Source organism: Engystomops pustulosus, chromosome 10 (genome assembly GCF_040894005.1).
Source record: "Engystomops pustulosus chromosome 10, aEngPut4.maternal, whole genome shotgun sequence".
In the NCBI taxonomy this organism is placed as follows: domain Eukaryota; kingdom Metazoa; phylum Chordata; class Amphibia; order Anura; family Leptodactylidae; genus Engystomops; species Engystomops pustulosus.
The window spans coordinates 54403265-54425246 of record NC_092420.1 but is presented as its reverse complement, the minus strand read 5'-3'; the positions used below and the strand labels follow the sequence as shown (position 1 = coordinate 54425246).

At 39.3% G+C, this 21982-nt stretch overlaps 1 protein-coding gene across 2 annotated transcripts in view; it reads left to right on the top strand.

The window, feature by feature from the left end:
- Positions 1-3620, top strand: part of LHX9 (LIM homeobox 9) — a 32714-nt gene extending 29094 nt beyond the window's left edge. For both annotated transcript variants that reach the window (XM_072128787.1, XM_072128786.1), the window contains exon 6: positions 2183-3620. In XM_072128787.1, the coding sequence (XP_071984888.1) occupies positions 2183-2239 (57 nt within the window). In that variant the 3' untranslated portion in view covers positions 2240-3620. The remainder of the gene's footprint in view (positions 1-2182) is intronic.
- The last annotated feature ends 18362 nt before the right edge of the window (positions 3621-21982 follow it).

Here is a 21982-nt window from a genome sequence, read left to right as displayed (position 1 = left end):
TTCTATTTTTTTCAATGGATTTGTGGAAAAGTATTTGGAGCATATCCTATTTCTTTCACATTTTCACATCACGAACTCTAATAGAAGTTTCCAAAAAAATATGTGATGAGGTTTATGTGCAGTCAGTCTTTTTTATTTCACTGATATTGCTAGGGAACACGGGTTTTGTCAGCTAAATAATGTAAACCATCCGGTTTTTGTGGAACATGAAAAAAAAAGATGCCCTATGGAAGTACAAAAAGATGGGTGCAGGTACAATACTGGCAGAAAACAGGCTGATTATGCTGGAAATCATGGATATCATACTGAGGAAAAGAACTTGTGTGTGAATAAGCCTTCAGTCTATATAGGGAAACACCATCCACTAGAACCATCCAGCTGTCAGTTTATTGATACTGTACATTTCTAGGAGGATTAACAGTACAGTAACGAGATAATATGATCTAGAAAATGATCTTTTATATTACGTCCAAGACAATGTTTAAACTTGCATATAATGAAGGACAACAGATCCTTTTTACATTCAAATGCAAAATTTAATTTGTAGAAGATGTATGTAAGATGAGCTAATATTACGTGTACTACATTATTGCTGTTATTTTAAGAGACAAATCACAAAGAATTGGGGTTATTGAATGAGTATTTCAAGGACAATAATTCAAAATGTAGATGTAGTTGTTGGTATAATGTAGGTACACTGCAATGTATATAAGAGGGGATGATGCAGTTCACACTGAGTGCATTGTTGGCAAAAGCTAAAACATTTTGTTCATTGTATATGGAGTTACATTAATACGTTTCACACATTTTAACGTTACACATTCTCTTCTTACTATGTCTCTTCTATAACTCTTCTTTACTATACAGATACTAAACGTACATAGGTAGCACCCACGACCTAAGTAATATAGGAGGTCTCATTTCAGTAAAATAATGTTATTGTGGGCACAATGGAATGTAATAGTTTTCCAATATACTTTCTGTATCAGTTACTCGTGTTGCTCTAGATCTCTGCTTGCTGTCATTCTATAGAAAGCTTCTATGTTCCATTCTAGTGGATAGAAATTGGATCACGCTTGGTTTAACACAAAGCTCTGATTTCTGTACTGTGATACTAACGAGCCAAGAACCTGGGTGACCATGGTCCGATTTCTTTAGAATGACAGCAAGCAAAGATCTAGCAAACCATGAGTAACTGGGAAACCATATAATTTTGGATTATACTAACAATAATATTAATCTGCTACATTGGGAATATCCCGTTAAGGAAATGGATGACTTGTAATGATATAAATAATGTGGTCTTCTTTGAGCAAATGTGCCCTCCTTGGGTGCATATTTAGCAATTTATGCATAAATACAATAAATTCATCATGGCAACTGACAGTAAGTAAATTAAGTAAATCATAAGTAAATTATAATATACCCAATGTTGAATATTGGGTATATTATACCCATGCATCACCATCATAAATTGAAACAGATTTTATGTCTTGCACCATTTTGGAGCTATTTTGTATTTATTAGTAAAATGTTCAACTTTGCAAACAACTTGTATTATTGCACCAGTGCATCTAAAATTAAAGAAAAATCCTTTTATCCTTGGAAACCCACAGACAGTGGGAGAGGGGCAGGCTACCTCGGGATTAGACTATGTTTAAGGTTTGCGGAGACGTTGTAGCATTTTAGGTTTCAGATTTATTAATCGGTGTAATAAAAGACTTTGTTTTAGCAGTAAAATACTATTATCATAATTTCTCTTCTTCTATAAAATGGAAATATTGAAAGAAATGTGCTGCAACATCCCTGCCTATATGTCAGCAGGTTACAGACTAATGTATAATGTTCTCTATTTTTACACTTGATATTGCAGTACACAGCAGTCTTAACCTGCTGATAGTCTGGCAGGGGGGCTGCTTACAATCTGAATCTAATCGGGTATCCTGCAGCAGACGTGGACTCCTCCTGCATCTATTGGAGCCATCATTCATTTCTAGTTCCGCAAAGTAGCTCCAAAGTGAAACTTTACATTAAAGTACATGGTATATTTTTTTGGGTTTTCTTTTAAACAAGGATGATATATACTACGTAAAATAATAAAAACCACATTAAAGTAATTGCTTACCCCGTTAGTGCCAGGTTGCTCTGTAGTTTAATACATTTTTGCTATGATTTTTTTCAGGGAGAACAATGTTCGGGGTATAACAGCCATACAACCCGGCGTTTGAAAATTCCCTAAAGTATTTAAAGAAGGGGAAAAGTTTGGTCGGAAATCCTACTGCAGTGAAGACAAAGACAAAATTAGCCAAAAAAACAAACAAAAACTATACATATATAAATATATATAAAACATTTGTCATTTTTTTTCTGAATGTTAGAAGTTGTTTTTTTTTTCCTTTCCATATGCATAATTGGCTGATAATTCTAATGTTGTGCTATAGTTAAGATATGGAAGGCATAACAATTTATCAGTTGCAAGATTTATAGATTTCTCTAACATTATAAAACATGTATATACACAATGGAGCAACCTGGCATTAATGAATCTTATACAGTTTGAATGCAAAGTTTTATGGATAACTTGCCTGATTTTAAGCACAATAAAATTGTTAACATAAATGTAAAAAGAAACACTTTGTAACATGCCTGCAGAAATGTATTCTTAAAAATGTGAATTCTGTATGATTTATGTCTATTCGCTTTTCATTACTATTTTTTACCTTTCAGGGTCAGTCCCATGTATCTAAACAAAAATGAGTTTTAACAATCTAGGTTTTAATAAATAAAAAGAACAAAAACAATTGGTTTATTGTTGTAAAAAATATTTTCAAAAATTCGTAATTGATAACCTATTAACAAATTAAAGGGGTGGACCCATTTCCTGAAATAAATGTTATTGTATGATGAAAAATAATACAGTTTTCTAATACACTTTCTGTATTAATTCCTCATGGTTAGCTAGATCTCTGTTTGCTGTGCTGCTACAGAAAGCTTCTATGTTTACTTCCTGTTGATATAAATCTGTCCATGGTCATGTGATGTCACACAGGTGCACAACTCTGATTACTATGATGTCACACAGGTGCACGGCTTGTTAGTATCATAGTAATGTGTGACATCACATGACCATGGACAGATTTCTATAGATGGATAGCAAGCAGAGATCTAGAAAACTGTAATTGTATAATTACAGAAATAATAACATTTATTTGCTGAAACGGGATAACCCCTTTAAGTTCATTCTGGGACAACTTATTAAAGTACAAATCTATATACTATAAAGGTTATTTTATTTATTTATTTATTTTTTTCGCTTTTTAATGACCATTGGAAGCCTACAAAATATTTTACTGCTGGGATCACCTATTCCAGTTGTATTACATTTTTTTGGTAATAAAAAATGTCCATTGGAGATGAAAATTCATATGCAATCAGGATGTGTAAATTTGGCACACTACATGGGATGACTCTAAGAAGAAATAAAAAAAGCTAAGAAAATCTGCATGAGGTTTTAATACACGTGTTCTCTATTTGTGTGAATAACTTTCCTTGATGTTGCTGTAAAATAAATGAAGTTTTTTTTTTCCATTAATAAATTCAATGCAGATATGTATTTATAAAACACCTCATAATTGAGTTCTCATTTCAAAGTTTTTTTTTTTTTTTTTTAACATTCTTGAATTGTAAGTTCCAATATATATTTGTTATTTAAATTCTGGATATGATATCAAAGCTTGAGCTTGCTAAAACAAGGCACACAAACTGTCACTGGACCAAGTATTTATGGGTACTGGATTAAGTTGATGTCCAGATTGGAGACCAGAAGCATTTAGGCACAAAGGTCAATACTCAAACCTGACTGAAACTCTTGATTTAGTAGACAACCACACATAGGGAGCAATAAGCTCTGTGAGGAAGACTAGGGGATACAGGGAGGTAAGTAAATGCCAGGTAGTTACTAGGATTAGGATGAACTTTGTGGTTTAAAGTTTATTTTTATTTTGCTAAAAGTGGCAACCATTAAAAAGGGGAATTCCTGCAAAGACAATATTCTTAAATATACTCAGGATAACAAAATAACACATTCTCTAATTCACTGTCATTGACAAAAATACAGCCTTTCACAGATATAATTCCAACCTGTCTCTATCAGTCCAGATGTTTAAAATTTCCCTGAATCCAACAGTAAATCATCTCACTATGGTTGGATTTTTCTCATGAATGGCTTCTCTTGTCTGCATGCTGTAGTGCTCTCTGACACCTGCCCCTTCCCCCTGCATTACAAGATCAGCTCAGGCACAGGCGCTTCTCTACTCTTACTACACAGAAACTTACTCTACTACAGAAAAGATAAGGACTTTATTCTAGGGGATGGAGGCATATAGCAGAGATGACAGTGGGATAGCAGAGCTGGAGTGTGTCATTGGGGCACATTTACTTACCCGGTCCAGTCGCGATCCAGCGGCGCGTTCTCTGCTCTGCATTCGGGTCCGGCCGGGATTTATGAATGTAGTTCTTCCGCCGTCCACCAGGTGGCGCTGCTGCGCTGAAAGTCATCTCATCGCGCCGGAATTCACCACCTCGGACCAAGTGAAGGTAAGCGCTCCCCCAGCGACACTTTTCCGGTTTTTAAATGCGGCGGTTTTTCCGAATACGTCGGGTTTTCGTTCGGCCACGCCCCCCGATTTCCGTCGCGCGCATGCCGGCGCCGATGCGCCACAATCCGATCGCGTGCGCCACAATCCCGGGGCAATTCAGGTACAATCGGCGCAAATCGGAAATATTCGCGTAACACGTCGGGAAAACGCGAATCGGGCCTTTAGTAAATGTGTTTTATATCACATCATCCCTCATCTCTGTCTCATCTCTCCTTTTCTATGTGTCAGGTATTAGTAGAATGTTAGAATCTTCATAAGCCAAATTAAAGTGTAGATAAACCCTGTACTATGTCAGCACACAGCATCTTATAGCACAGAGGAATCATGAAGTGTCTGCTTAGAGAGTACAATGACCATCATTGAGTTATAAGAGATAAAACAGCAATAAAACAAAAATAGTAAAGTAAAGGGGTTATACATGATCTTTATTGTGTAAAAATCACTAGGAGATTAAAATTTGATAACTTGTATACTTGGCAGATTTCACAGAAGCACAGTGCATGCTCCATAATAGAGTAGTGCCATGCCATGGAGCCATGCTCCATTCTGTACGTTCATGTTTCAGAAGTATTGGACCAGCTAGCAGTACCTGTGCGTGAACTCTGGCGACCTTCTGAGTGACATTGGTGGTTGGAGGAAGATTGGGTGGTCCAAACGTCAAACAGGAGTTGGGGTGTGTATCGGAAATGACAGGAGGTGGGCCAGCTTGACTTGAACGTCGAGCTCCCCTCACCTCCTTGACTGCATCTTATGGATGAATAAAGAAATAGCTTTTGGAGGCATGCTGCAGCAAACTAACAGGCCAAGGTAATCTTTATGGTTTTTTGGGGTGGCAGGAGGTAACAGGATCCGTTCAAGCATATGTAAAATTCTTCTATCAGATGGACTGCATGGTGATTTTTCTGGTGCAAATTTTGGACAGTAGGCCAGTATGATGAGGCCAGTGTTGATGAGAAAGTCAGTTCGGGCAGCTTCGATCCGCAGAGGTGGATGTCTGTGTGGCCTCCAAAAACTTTCCCCCTGTTGCGATTTTCTAGGTCATCCAATTTGGACGCCAGGGCATGTTGGTGTGCATCTGCACTGCCTTTAGGTCAAGCAGGGTCTCCGTAACTTCATCTCTACAAAATTCATGACTGTCAACCTTATCCTGAAGGGTGGCAACCTCCTCATGAACTTGCACCAGATCTTGCCATTACGCTGTCTTAAGATCAGCTGCCAGATGCTCTATATGGACATTTGTAGGGAGGAGGGAATAGAGAGACTTGAGCTCGGGGTGCCTCCTTCCCCTGCTATAAAGATCTTATCTGTAGTTTGTAGAGTAGGTCTTTGCATGTTGCTTGCCGACGAGAAGTGGCTGTGACACTGTAACCGCATGGGGGGTGTGACTAGCATGGCGATGACACGTGGGTAGGCTGTGCTGTGTCCCTGGCCCACGCATAGGGGATCCACCTACACCTCTATATTGGCCAGCTGCATTCTCTTCTATTGCCTCCTTTTTTTGTCCTGTCAGGACAAAGAGACAGCGTACCGAACATCTCTCCTATGTGTGTGGTGCCTTCTTGCAATCAGCAGCTCATCTTGTAATGGAGGGGGGAGGGCAGACAGCACACTGTATTGGGCATACAGGAAAAGCTATTCATGAGAAGAATCTGCCCTGTCCAACCATAATGAGAAGATTTACTGTCGGATCCTGGAGCACCGGGACTAATAGAGACGGGTTAGATTAATATCTATAAAATGCTTTATTTTTGTTAATAACAGTAAATTAGAGAATGTGCTATTTTGTTATCCTGAATATATTTAAAGGGAACCTACTACCACGATTCTACCTATAAAGGTAGAAGGGGTGGTAGGTGGATGAATGGGACGTGCGGATAGCCCTTTTTTGGGCTAGTCCTCACATCCCGGCTATCTTTTAGAAAACTTTAATGCTGGGATATGTAAATTTTTTTAAGCGGCTACTTGGGCGTGGAGTGGCCGGACATGAGGCTACAAGTCGCGGCTACTCCACGCCCCAGTAGCCTTTTTACTCCGCCGACGTCTGCGGCGTTCTGCGCATATGCAGTAGCTCCAAGGAGCTGCGCGCCAAAGATTAAATGGTAGGCGGAGTAAAGAGGCTACTGGGGCGTGGAGTTGCCGCGACTTGTAGCCTCATGTCTGGCTACTCCACGCCCCAGTAGCCGCTTAAAAAAATTTACATATCCCAGGATTAAGGTTTTTTAAAAGATAGCCGGGACGTGAGGATTAGCCCAAAAAAGGGCTACCCTCACGTCTCATTCATCCACCTACCACCCGATCTACCTTTATAGGAAGAATCATGGTGGTAGGTTCCCTTTAAGTAACTCTGTTTGTGGAAATACCTCTTTAATCATAACGCCTAAAGAGATGAAAACATCGCATATTATAGCCAAAAAATTTATCCGGGCTATTACACACTTTTTTCTTATTACTTATGTTTGTTGAAAAGTTAGGTATACTTTTATGATACTTCAAATAGAAGATATGCTTTGCAAACATCCAAAAATGTGTCTACCAGAACATAGATAATGAATATTGATCCACAGGGTCTTTATAAAGCCACCTGTCTAGGTAAACATATGGGAGCGAATTTATCAATGTCTTGGGGGGTTGCACCATTGTAATGATAATTATGTTGCAGTGTAAGACTGTCCAATTATACTTAAGACTTTTTAGGTGGTTTAGCATGTGCACTGGTACACTGTCTTAATTTTTTTGGTGAACTGACTATTTCTAGTGAGGCATAACCCCCTTTTCCAGAGATCAAGCACCCATTTCAGAGACCACATAGGACTCGTTGAACTCCTAGCACAAGTATCAAAAAAAAGATCTAAAAGCCATGATAAAAGCTTTTTAATGAGTTTTTTTGAGTTAAGCAGATTAATAAATTCCCTCCTTAGCATCTACATAATGTTCATTGTAAAACTTGATCATCATGGGGAAATAAGTCGGGTTGCACACTAGATTTCCTATGAAGGATGGATTTATGAAGGTTTGCAAGCCATCATTGAAAGGCTTCACACAAGTTTGAAGGAAATTCTACACCAGACAGGGTAAGGTTTAAAATTGATATGGATATTTGACTGGTTGGGCCAAAGACATGGGCATCACACCCTCTGCTGAGGATTGGGATAAGGCATTTTTGTTCACTCATAAGCTCTCGGTAGCTGACTCAGCACAGGAACGCAATTATAAGATCCTCTCTAGGTGGTATAGAGTCCTGACTTTCCTGCACTCTATTTATCCCTCGGTCCAGGACACGTGTTGGAGATGCGGCACAGACAAAGGCGACATGATACACATCTGGTGGTCGTGTCGTGCTATTTCTCCTTTCTGGAACCAGGTCTTTGAAGTCACATCTGAAATTACGGGGCAACCCACTCCTCGAACGCCCAAAATTGCCCTACTCTCCATGCTTCCAGGGGCTATAGGAAAACAAAAACGTAGTCTACTAAGATTCGCCCTTATTGCTGCACGGTCTGTAATATCCCGTAAATGGCGCTCGACCACCCTCCCTGGATATTATTTCTTTGAGTCCCAGGGATTCAAAGACCTCTTGGGTTCAGATCTCCAGACAGCCCCATAGCCTCAACAGTACCCATGCCTCCCGAGGCCTTCTTGATATAGCACTATATAACTCACAGGGAAATCTCCTCTGCTTCTACCTTTTTTGCCTATACCCCGAGTACCCCTGTCATCTCCCCCCGTCTGTGTGCTACACCTCCCCATTGTAGATTGTATAATTGGGTCTGTTTATATGCCTTTGTATTCTCTCTCCGCTTGGTCCTCAAGCCCTTATAAATACACACAAATGTCGGACCCATGCTGTAATACTGTTCACATGACAAAACCAAGAGTTACCTTCCCAAACACCACTACGCAGTCCAGCATTGATGGGAAAGGCTAACACGGCCCCTCCTCTCGTCTCTACAACTTAATTACTGGGTCATATTTAGGATGATACGGGATCTACAAGACAGCATACATCTCAAAATCCACAAATCCGATAGACCTGGAAATTCCAATAGCAACACTCCTTTATAGGTGGCATGCTCACGGTCGAGTGGAGATAAGATAAGATAAGATAATCCTTTATTAGTCCCACAGTGGGGAAATTCACACTGGTTTTGTAACCTGTATATATTTATGTTGTCTACACTGTATACGTGATTGTTGTTTTTTTTTACAGTTTGTATTTAAAAATTTACTTTAGTAATATGATTGAACATAAAATTGATATGGATACACAGTTTATGATAGATATGGTAAGAAGCTGGAGCCTCTTAGTATATGCAAAGAGAACTGAGGGTCATCCTGTGTTAACATTTCAGTAAATAAAAAATTGGGCTTTCAAGAAAAGCATATAATACAATAAGTAGCACACATATTATACACAAGACAATATATCCCATAATGTATGGTTTACTAACATTACTATACCTCTCTCCAAAATCTTTACATAAGGTAACTAGACACTTAGAGCCATTGTCTGTGCCATCTATGGCAAGCAATCGATTTTCCCATAGTTGACAATAATAGCTGATCATTAGAACCCATTGTGGAAAACAATAGACTAAAAATGAAGACCAGAAAGTTGAGAACAACTGAACCACAACAATACAAAACCTAGGGCAGAACCGGACAGGACACAGTAGGGGAATATAGTACAGGAACCAGTGGGGATATAGTAGAACTATAGTATAGATTTATATACAGAGGTGCAACATTCAAAAAACTCGTGGAGGTCATCAGTTGAGTTCCAGGTCATATGCCAACATGTGCGCAAAAAGGAATTCCAAGGCTCCCAGACTTTATAGAAAGCATCTAATGCAGTGATGGTGAACCTTCTATAGACCGAGTGCCCAAATTGCAACTCAAAACCCACTTAGTTATTGCAAAGTGCCAACATGGCAATTTAAGCAGTGACTTATTCCTCCCTGTTGCCAACTGCCTCCAGCAATATCATCGTCTACAGGACACCAAAAGCATTTAAAGATGGAGGGGAAATTTGGATTATCATTGTAGTATCCCTCCAGTCCTTCTGGCAAACGGTGCGCTGGCGCAATGTTCTGAGTGCCTACCGAGAGGGCTATGAGTGCCACCTCTGGCACCCGTGCCATAGGTTCGCCACCACTGATGTAATGTATTGTTAAGGGAGGCAGTCATATATTGCAAAGAATTAATTTATTTCTACAAAACATTTAGCTGCCATACAAGGGCTTAGAAACAGTTTGGTTAAGTGTTTTTGCATGTTCTTAGCGGAGACATTAAGAAGATATATCAAAGGGTTCAACACCGCATATATCTCCTGTCAATGCCCCTACCCTTTCCCAGAAAGGAGCTATAAGGGGGCAAGTGTAGAAGATATGGTACAGTGTACTTACATCCACCAGACACCACCAGCAAGTAGATGGTAGTGCACAAGCACCTTGTATTGTGTTTCAAAGGTGATGCAAATGGACCAGTTCTGCTCCATATGATTTTCGCCATGGCAGGAGAAATTGTCCTTTTAATAGCTGGCACTATTTCAACATATACTTATGAGTACGGGAGTCCTCTGTGGGAGCAGTAAACATGTGATAGATTGAAGATATAGTTCCCCTTACTGAAGTACCTCGTAGCCGCTCTAATTGAGTTGCTTTGGACACTATAGCAGACCCATTACAAAGTGCCTCACCTGTAGGTAACAATATCATTCCTCTCTAGGCAAGCTGCTCTCCTGCTGAAAGTAGTCAAACTGCCTAAGCTCTAATGTAAGGGGATCAGCCATATCTGCCAGGTGAACCCACTCCGCTCTTACCAATTTAAAGAGCTTCTTGCATATCTGCCACACTGAAAGCATAAAAGCCTTAGGGTCCAGCAAGGAATGAGAAGGCTTAGGAGAGTTAGCCCCCCATAGACAAGTGTTGGGGTGAATTGGTGCCATCCACAATTTCTCAATTTCAACCCATTAAGTGTAGGCAGCTGAAGCTGTCCGGTGCGGTAGATAATGTAGTTGTGTAACCCAGAAGCAATGGACTATATCAGGAACTGACAGATATGCTCGGGTGACTAGAACCAGCAAATAACAATGCAAAATGACCTAGGTCATGGGCACCTGGTCAGGGGAAACATTTCCAGAGACCTTGCACTTGGAACTAGACCAACAGGATCCCATAAGGGGGAACAATGTCAGTCCGACCCCTTGAAGGGAGGGGTGTCCCATCCTCTGACAAGGACAGAGGGAGCAAGGTTTCCCCCGACACCTTACAAACTTGAGCGTAAATAGTTGCATAGGTTTTTGAAGGCAGAATACTGCCTTAAGAAGGGCCTATAGGAGAATTGGACTGGGAATATCTGGACCTTTGCTTCTGGAGCGTCACCCATGAGAAGTCCTGGTATAGTTGAATGCGGACCCCCACAAAATTTTGATTTTTAGTCACCCTTGGTTTGGCCATAAACGTTTAGTTCACTGTGAAATCATATTAAAATCTCTCGGCTGTGGAGTGAGTCCCTTGGGACGAAGTGCTCTTTGTGCCCGATACTAGTTTGATCCTATGGGACCCTGTCTACCCCAGCAGCTTACTAAAGAGTTGCTCCAATTCCTGCAGAATATCCGCATATGAAACGTTTGACACCAATTTTGTTTGATTTGAACAAGGTGGGGGGGGGGGCAACTTCACTCAGGTCCTATCACTGACTTCTTTACACACTTTAGGTTCAGTCTTTCCCCAGTTTGCACATAATATTTCCAGTCAGTTCCAAATAAATTAAAATTGCTTTCATCACTAAAATATATGGTGGACCACTTCTCTTCTGTCCACTCAACATGATACTGTAGTGTACTGTATGACAAGACTGATTCATAACATGTTCAGTGTTGAAATTGAGAGCAATTTCAGCTGCAGTGTACAAATAATTACCTATGGAGATTCTCTGCATTATAATGTCCTCTAGTCTATGTGTCTTTCAAGGGTGACCATCCTTCTTGGGGGACTTAAAAGAGTTTGTGATGTTGTAAAGATGCAATATTCTAGAAATCACAGTCCAGGAATGCCCAACTTCTCTTGCTATGGCTGATAGGGTAACCCCTTTGGCTTTCATCTGGACAACCTGCTGCTGCACTAAATAGGGTTTGTCAGATAATTAAGGAATTATGTATAATCAACATTTATTGAGGTAAACACAAGAAGCAGAAGCACAAGTGGGTGATGGCAGTATAAGACTGATCACGCAGGATCAGATACATTATAAATCATATGTTCATTGAATATTGGAGAAAGGAATCACAGCATAAAACATTGATTAAGAAACTCCAAGATGCCATCTCAATCAGGGTAACTGTTGCAATGTATGGATAATTAACAAGGAAATAAACATAACAAGAAGAGAACCAGAAAAAAAGGGGGGTGCGGGGGAGAGAGGGTAAGGAAATTAGCACCTGATGCCAGATTAACACCAATAACTTGAAGGTATCTGAAAGTGTTATGTAATTTTCATCTGTGTTCTTTTACAATTATCTAATTTACATTTTTATTCTGTGCTTTAGAATATATACAATTTATGAAATATATGTATTTAATTTTTAAGCTTCAGATTTTTCCATAAATGTACACATACAGTACAGACACAGCTATATACCTGTACACACAAGGTTGATCCTACAGAGCACAAGGTTGGAGATGGTACAGACAGGGTGCTGACCTTTCCACCTTGTTCTCTTCGTACTTCCCCATCTCCACAGTAGCCAGCAGCAGTCTCCATTCCCACCTACAATAACTGCAGTAGGAAGTTTCCTTTGACAAGTCACTGTATGGTTCCACCTCTTTCCATCTGTGCAGAAAGCGCAGTGACTGATGTGGGACTGCAAGAGATTCAGAGAGAGAGGATCCTTTGGTCATGTTGTCAGTCACCTGAACAGCAGGGTATGCTCTCAACTTTTATGTGGTTGGCAAAATTAACTTTTGGCTCTACTGTCATTCACATGAACAACATGAGCTGCTTTTTACAGGTGATGAGCGAAAAAGGAAAAGTTCACTGAGAGACACCAAGATGTTACATTGCAAACTTTATTCAACCAAAATTTTTATAAGTATTTGGAGTATGATATCAACAAATAATAAGCTAGGATTTAAAGGGATCCCGTTAGATATAGCTTCCAAGGTAATGACCTTTCATAGATCAGCAAATGTCCAGAGTGGGGAGCAACTTCATCTAATGACTGCCCAAACCCATGTCCAGTGTGGCATGACATATAACATATACTTCAATGTCTTAATCTTATGTGATCTTGCACAATGACTACATCAGTAGATCTTTACTTATCTACTTTCTAGATCTTAAAATTTATGTATGCTTGTCTAAGCTGAAAAGTGAAGCTTATAACTAGACAGCATCAGAAAGGTTAGTGAGGAACACTATAAGAAAGATCCTTACTTTATACTGGGGCAGGTTTATGGTTAAGAAACAACCCATGTTGTCCTTCAAATGAAAAATATAAATGTATAATATTATATTAATTAGCGGAGTTTAATCAGACGACAGGAAAGTTTGTTGAGCTATGGCAGCCCTGGTTCCTTTTTAAAGGTACAGCAGAGTATAATAACTTCAATTCAATTAATGGTTGGGTCTTCTGGTAATCTACATGTTGCCTCGGTACTTGTCTGCATCAACTCCCTTTCCTGGATGTATTGCCCCCCCCTTTCCTCTTGTCCGGTCTTCTTTCCTTTCTCTCTCTTATCTCCTGTTCTTGTTATTCCTTTACTAAGAATCTAATAACAATATTTTGAATATAATATTATATTAATTGGATGGTCCAGCACAATAGCAACCATGGTATGGGTTATAAGACACAAATAGAAGAGATGAAGAAACATGGTGGAGGGTACACTTAGACTGATGATCCATGTCATGGATCCCAAGGTAACAAATGTGGAAGAAGAAGACTGCAGCACATCTTAAGATTAGATGAACAATCTGGTGTTTTTATTCATCCATCACTGGCTCTTCAGTAACCCGGTCAGCTTCATATGGGCTCAGTAGGTTAGCGGGGCCTCTTCCAATATTCTCATAAATTTCATAGCTCACAACTACAGGTGGAGAGACAGAAGGGTTGTGCTTCATGTTTAGCCAGTGGAAGAAAAGCGTCCATATGATGTTACACTTTACCCTCTGCTCAAGGACAAGTTAAGATAAGGTCTCAATCAGTGGGGACATTAATCAAGAACAGTGTTTTGCTAGCTAATTTTGATGTGGTAGATGCATTATTTTATGAGAAGGGGCATCATTTTACAAATGCTGAAAGGTTTCTCACATACCAGATGGTTCGTCAGTGACTCCAGTACTAGTGTACAGTCCTTAAATGGACTCTGTACAAGCAAGATATACGCAGACATTGCTTCTAGCAACTGAAAGATGTTTCTTATACTCCACTTTGTAGAGAACTTCATATGTACAGCATCTTCTTGAAAAAATGACTTTATATTCAGTACCCTCCAAAAATTAAGTAAATTATACAGAATTATACAGCATTCAACTAAATTGTATTATATACCGTATAGTATGCCCACTATAATTACATTATAATCAGAGCTCCCCAAATGTAATACATTATAAACTATATAATATACAGTGCAATCCCCAAATTGACTGAACTACTGTATATACAGATCCCTTCCCCCAAAAATAAATAACTCAATAATATATTTACCCCTTAACAATTCGATTAGTTCTGGCAGTTTTGTTCTTGCAAACAGTGGGAAACATATGAGACATTTTCCACAGTTTCAGGAATGCTGTAAATAGTGATGTATATGCACTTCTTATTTAACAGTATGTACAATATTTAACTTGTCCAAAAATGGCAAATGCTCAGCTTCAAGTTATTTTGTGGGTTATATGGCTTTACACATATAAAAAAGCCAAACTTTATATATCTCGGTGATTGGGATTATTTTATACTATTAAATTGTAAATCAGGTTTAACCACTTGAATGAATATATTAAATAAAAATATTAAAACCATATGTTTCTATAGCTTATATACTTGAACAGTATGTAAAATCCTAATTATATATTATTGGGAAGCCAAAGTTGTTCTGAAACTTGTATATTGCTCCTTAGGGTTTAATAAGCAATACCTTCTCAAGAATAATACCTGTATCCAGCTGAAAATGTGTCTTTCTTTTGCCGACAATGATTGAAGAAACACTTCCATGATAACAAAGAATTACGAAATGCATAGAAATACTTAACATGAAACTGTCAGATGATTTCTGAGAGGAGACTCTGACAGAGACAGATATGCTGAGTGCTGCCATATCCAGATTTCCATAATTTGGAGCAGGATTCTCAAGAAAAGAAAGCAAAGCCAATCCTGGCAGAACTTTTAAATAGAGTTGAGTCCTGTTGCTCTGGATGCATACAATACTTGAACCTGTTGCGTAAATACACTGATATGGGAAGAACTGTCCACCATCCTGTATGGGCGAAGTAATCAGGACTCACTGTCAGGGCTTGACATGAGGTAGGTCATTCTACATTCTTTACCTTGTAACCTTGTACATTTCATTTCAAAGTCTATGAGTAGGTTCAGGGGCATAACTTGGAGAGGCTGGGCCTCATAGCTGATTTCTGAATTGGGCCCCCTTTCCTCCTTAAACAATATACATATTTCACACACCGATATACTTATATTTACAGTATATAGACATACAGCATATACACACATACAGCAATAACAGTATGCACACACCATATATACATACAACATATAAACACATACATACAGTACCATATAGACATCACACAGGGGTGTATGGACAGACATACAGCATATACACACACATACACTATATACACAAAACACACATACAACATACACCCAATACCCCAAATCCTGGGCCCCTCTCACACTGTGGGCCCAATAGCAGCTGCTATGGCTGCTACCACTGTACATACACCCCTGTGTAGGTTCAAGAGATTCTGCTGTATGTTTGCGCATGTGCTGAATTTGATCAATCAGTCATTGCTCCATGTCTTTGAAATATAACATTTGTTATAAATTGAGGCTGTTTTGTGGTTAAACAACAGTAATTATCATTTTTAGGTATTTTTATATCTCTATCTCTATATTTGCTATTTTGCAGTCTATTCATACACACTTAAGCACCCAGTAATGTTTTATGGCCTCTCTCCATCAGGTTGTTAGATAAAGCTCAAGAAATTCAAGCTTGTTTTAAAAGAGAACATATGTTATACCTGAAGGCAAAACATTTAAATTAGCGCAAAGGTGTAAATTTATAGGGTCGCAATCATTATGGACTAAACAGCCTCTGGTTGGGCTGCGGGGACACTTCCTGATGAAAAGGGAATGATATATCCTGTAGTAAAAAATATGCACGTAAGCATCTAAAGTTTGGGACACCAGAGGCTTTATTTACAAGATAAACTAGACTACTGCTACAAAGGCACGTGATACACGGCACTTAGAACCGCTATAGGAAGCCTAAATTCACAGCACAATGCAATATGTACAGACTCTACTTATACAACCATATGAAACTACTACATGTTAGGAACACAAGAAATATATCTGTCATACAGTCAAAATAGCAATAAATTGTTTATTAATTACAACAGATATATAAAAACAACATAAAAACTAAGTAGCATCTACATGCGGTGAAAAACATGATCCCTATCAAACCTTGCCAATTAAACCAGGGTATTAACGGTATACAATAAATTGAATTAAAAAAATGTTATACTATGCCTACTCTGGTGCACATGGATACGTACAGGGATAGAAATTATTTGATCCCTGGCTGATTTTGGAAGTTTGCCCACTGACAAAGACATGAACAGTCCATAATTTAAAGGGTAGATTAATGTTAACATTGAGAGATAGAATATCAAACATAAAATCCAGAAAATCCCATTGTATGATGTACATAGATTTATTTGCATTTTGCAGTGAGAAATAAGTATTTGCTTCCTCTGGCAAACCAGACTAACTACTTGGTGATAAAACCCTTGTTGGTAAGCGCAGCAGGTTTTTTGTAGTTGATGAGGAGGTTTTCACTTTGGCAGTGGTGTAACAAGACCCTAGTGGGCCCTGATGCAACCTTAGAATCTGGGGTGCTAGACATACAAATACACTTACAGACCATATATAAGAAACACATATATATATATATATATAATAATAATAATTCTTTATTTATATAGCGCACACAGATTACGCAGCGCTGCACAAGCATATCAAATATATATATATATATATATATATATATATATATATATACATATACACATCACTGGACATTACTATATAGCATCAAAAAATGTGCTGCTCTCTAGACATCACTTACTGTATAAATCAGTCATCAGTCCTGGTCTTCATCTTGGTGGCCCCTCACAGATGACAATTCTTCTCCATCAGTTATAGAACTTTGATAACTTATTGCTAACGAATTCACCACCAGACGTCTTCAGATTCGGGCAGCACATCTCCAACTAATCCCATATTCCAGCTTAAATATATAAACATTGAATTGTGCCTGGCGATGTGGTCACATAATAAGTCACAGCAGTTCAATGTTTATATATTTAAGGGTTCCTATAGAGCTCTATTTACTGACTGACACCTTCTTTTAGCTAAAAGTTGTTTCGCTTACATCCACATAAATCACCTTTTAGCTTATACTACATGGCATCAGGTGGGGGGGGGGGGGTGTCCTGCTTGGCCAGCTCCTCTCATCTAATCCTCCCCATGCCTTATGCCTCCTTACTGGTCACAGTTCATTGTCGTGTGACCAGAGTGACATCATCTCAGGTACTTTAGCCTCTTAACAATAGCAAACAGTACCCTATGCATGTATCTGACCACATGAAGTCACAGCAACCTCCATGGACTTCTACTCCTCTCCATCCTCCATAGAGGCTGCTGTGTTCTCATGTAATCACATATATGGTGTACAGTTTGCTATTCTTAGAAGGCTAAAGGACCTGTGACCAATGTCACTGGTCACGTTATGAATATAACACAAGGCATCATGTAAATAAAGTGACACAATATTTCCTGTCTGTACATAGAACTTTATGGGGCACATTTACATACCCATCCCGTGGACGGCGCCTATCCGGAATATGCGACGAGCATTTGGAGCTTCCGCGATTCACTAAGATCGTGCGTCCAATTTCCTGCATGTGTCACTTCCCCGCTCAGGTCCGCCGAGTCATTCGGATTGTCCAACGGCCACGCCCCCGATTTGTGTCACATGAAAGCCGGCGCCGATGCGCCACAATCCGATCGCATGCTCCAAAAAAACGGGGCAATTCAGCGCAAATCAGAAATAGTCGGGAAACCCAACGGAAATGCGACCAAAGGAACCTTAGTAAATGTATACGTCTATATGTTTGTAATTGAATATTAGCACAGTCCCTAAGTACAAGGAGGCAGAGCATGGATTTAAAGAGACACTGAGCTGTCAGTCAGAATAATGGGGCGTGGTTCACTGCCAGCCCGAGAGAGAGATGAGTCACAGATACCAGAGATGAGTCAGAAAAGCTAATTTGCATATCAGAAAAACGTCTGTAATAAAGGTACAGAGCTTCACTGGCAGCTAATTTTAGGTGATATGGGGAAGACTTGTAACCCTTTGCCAGCAGGCATTGTTAGTCGTGGGTGGGGGGGGGGCGGAATCTGGTGACAGGTCCTCTTTTATATTAGTTTGGATTTGTGGGATTAGTTGGATTGGTAGTGTAAGGGCTGGATTTATAAAATGTTCCCATATTGTATGAGGTATTAAACTCCCATGTAATATATAACTTGCTGGCAACTTTGCATTTACTTAGTGCCTTCCTACCATCTTTGTTTATTGGACTTACCTACTTTATGGCTATTGTAATTTTAAATTTTTCACACCCCACCTTCAAAAATCCATAGCTTTTTTATTTTTCCATAGAAAGAGCTGTATGTGGACTTGTTTTCTGCGTAACAAATTGCAATTCATAGTGACATTATTTAATATTCCATGCACTGGGAAGCAGGAAAAAATTCTAAATACAGTAAAATTGGTGAAAAAACGCATTTGTGCCGAATTCTTATGGGCTTGGATTTTACGGCTTTCACTGAGTGCCCCAAATGACATGTCTATTTTATTTGTTGGGTCCGTACGATTACAGGGATACCAAATTTTTATAGGTTTTATAATGTTTTCATACATTTACAAAAATTAAAACCGCCTGTACAATAAAATATGTCTTCATTTTGCCATGTTCTGGAGGTAATAACTTTTTCATACTTCAGTGAACGGAGCTGTGTTTTATGTCATGTTTTGCAACTTTTGAAGACGTGTTCAATGCTACCAGCACAGCATTTTGATAATTTTTTATGGAATTTTTAATGTTTTTCATAATGACAAAAAAGTGGCATTTTTGACTTTGGGCGCTATTTTCTGTTACGGGGTTAAATGCTGGGAATAACCATTATTATATTTTGATGATAGATTGGACATTTTGGGACGCGGCAATACCTTATTTTTATGATTTTTACTTTGTATTAATATCAGTTCTATGGAAAGAGGGGTGATTGGAATTGGTACTTTAACCCTAGGTTGTCTGATTGATCCTACCATATACTGCCATACTACAGTATAGTATGGCAATATACAAGGATTTTCCACATCATCTATTACAATCTGCAAATCGGACATTGTAATAAATGGTATTAAACAAGACAGACTTAGGTCTTTGTGTGACATGAGGCTGTCATAGCAACAGATTGCTGCTCCCCAAAGACGTCACGGGAAGCCAACATAGTGACACTGGATCACATGTGCCACCAGTGAGTGTTTGCTGCAATATGCAGTAAACGCTCACCGGCTGTGGAGAGGGCTCCCCCTGTGAGCCCTCCCTAAACACCAGCAGCCATTGCGTGACGTAACTATATATCATGGGTCGTTAAGGGGTTGATACGTTATCTTCCCAAAATATCTCTTATTTGTATCCATTTTGCCCATTGTGAGAAATTCCCATTTAATCTATATACTGATGAGACAGTAGGTGCACCAAGGTCTTGTTCTTAGCACCCACATAAATGCTATTCCTGGCTTGAACACTTTCCTCTCCATTAGATAACTATGGGATTTGTCTTGTGAGATTTTGGTGGGAATAGCAGTGCATGGTTTGTTTCGGTTATGCTGGATGCACCAATTACCACATTAGCTTACATCTGAAAATAGGAATATCTAAAACACGACATAGTGGACAGAATTAATAGACATATGATGGGAACCACAGTACATTGCACTTACAACATGCTGCCAGCAGATTGTTCTGCTTAGTGGAGATGGTAAACTTCCTTTTAGAAAATAAAAAATGGGTAGTACAAGCTCATTGCATAAAGAGAAGTTATGTATACCAGAGAAACAGTTACAGCATTACAGTATATATGTATCATTTACACCCTGTTCCATCTTTGTTGTACAATTAAGTATTCCTAATCAGATCAGACAAGCGCTTCACACCCAGGAGAGACCCGCTTGATCCTCCTTACACTGCCAAATTATCAACTTTAAATGTAAATGTACCAGATTAATCACCAGCTTCTAAAAGCATTAACTTCTATGTTAATTACATCTTAATCTTGTGTTTAAACATAAATGTTCCCTACAGAATATTCATTTTAATTTTAAAAAGTTTAAATAAGACATAAGGGTCCAATACAGTGAGTTGGGATGTCGGCAGAAAATGCTTCAGCACTTTAGGGAACTCACATACATCTGTGTAATTATCTATCAGTCCCTTGTTACTGTTTACACGTCTTTTAAGTGCACAATAATATAAATTAAAGGGGAAGTCAAGGCAAAATTGAAATACCAAAAATTATGGTAATGTGCAACGAGCACCTGAAGTCTTTGGTATCATTACAGTTGTCACCGCATCATTATGGAGATATAAAAAGACTTGGAGCAGTAACATAGGAGGAACGCCAGTCTAACGCTCTATTTACAAGTCTGTGTGAGCCGTTGTGACCCGTGGATAATGCACCTTACAATCCCCCCACCGGGGCACAGCATCCTGGATATACTAAGAAACACGATGCCTGGTCAGACAGGTTTAGACCAGGTCTGACCTGGTGTTCATGTCCCCACCTGCTTCCTGCCATCCCAGAAAGCTGTTAGGGAAGGAGCTTTATAAATGCATTGTTCACCAGAAGACTGTCAGACAAGGCTTTGTAAATCCCCCCTCATAGTGTATCATAGTATATAAGGCTGGAAAGACGCAAGTCCATCAAGTCCAACCTTTTAGAATTAAATAAATGCTTTTTCCCCATAACCCGTGATATTTTTTCTCTCCAGAAAGTCATCCAGGCCTCTCTTGATCGTGTACATAACACAAGTCTGCCATAACAACCTCCTGCAGCAGAGAGTTCCAGTCTCTGTTCTAGTCTCATTGCTCTTCTTGTAGGTAATACCTGGTGTTAAGGGGGCTGCCTTTCAAGGTAGCAAAAGGAGGTATTATTTTCCATTTAACACCTTGAAAATGTATTTGCATACTTCCCAGAATTCCCTAGTGGATCATCTATGGCTTTAAGTCTCCACATGCCTTTGAGGTGGCCTTAATTGGCAATTTCCATAAGGAGAACACATACTGTTTGACTCTCCCAGCCAATCCAGTTCCCTACGCTGTACTGAGGAGCCCCAACCAGGTCGAAACAGTGCTGTCTACAGTTGGGAGTCTGTTCCTTCTGGAATAGATATGCTGGTTTGGCTTAATCCCACACCATATCTTTAAACTTCTTGCAGGTCAAACTTGGTGTTAAGGGGGCTACCTTTCGAGGTAGCAAAAGGAAACATTGTTTACCATTTAACACCTTAGAGAATGTTTATGCACACTGTGAGCTGTGTTGCCTCCCTGGAAGCTTTCTGCCTCCCTCTAGGGAGAATCCCAGCAACAGCAGCTTTTTACGGCTTTTCCTGGATACCTACACTTTGCACAAGTTCAGGACTTTTGCACAAGACGCTGGACTTTGCTTAGATTAGGTGTATTATGAAAAAAAGGCTGTGTTTATCTGGCAAACACCGGAAAACACTCACTGTTCACTTGATTTGGACTTTTGCAGGGGATTGTGGGTTATGCATACATTACGCAAATAGCCCAAACCAGGAAGTGGACTTTTGGCAGGTGCCCCTTCCTATTTTTCCCCCTTGTGTGTCTGTATTTCAATAAAGCTTCGGCAAGTGTCACCCCACACCCTTTTCCACACCGTTGAAAAAAACGGTCTATCAAGGTACATAGTTCATGTAGAACCCGTGGGTGCA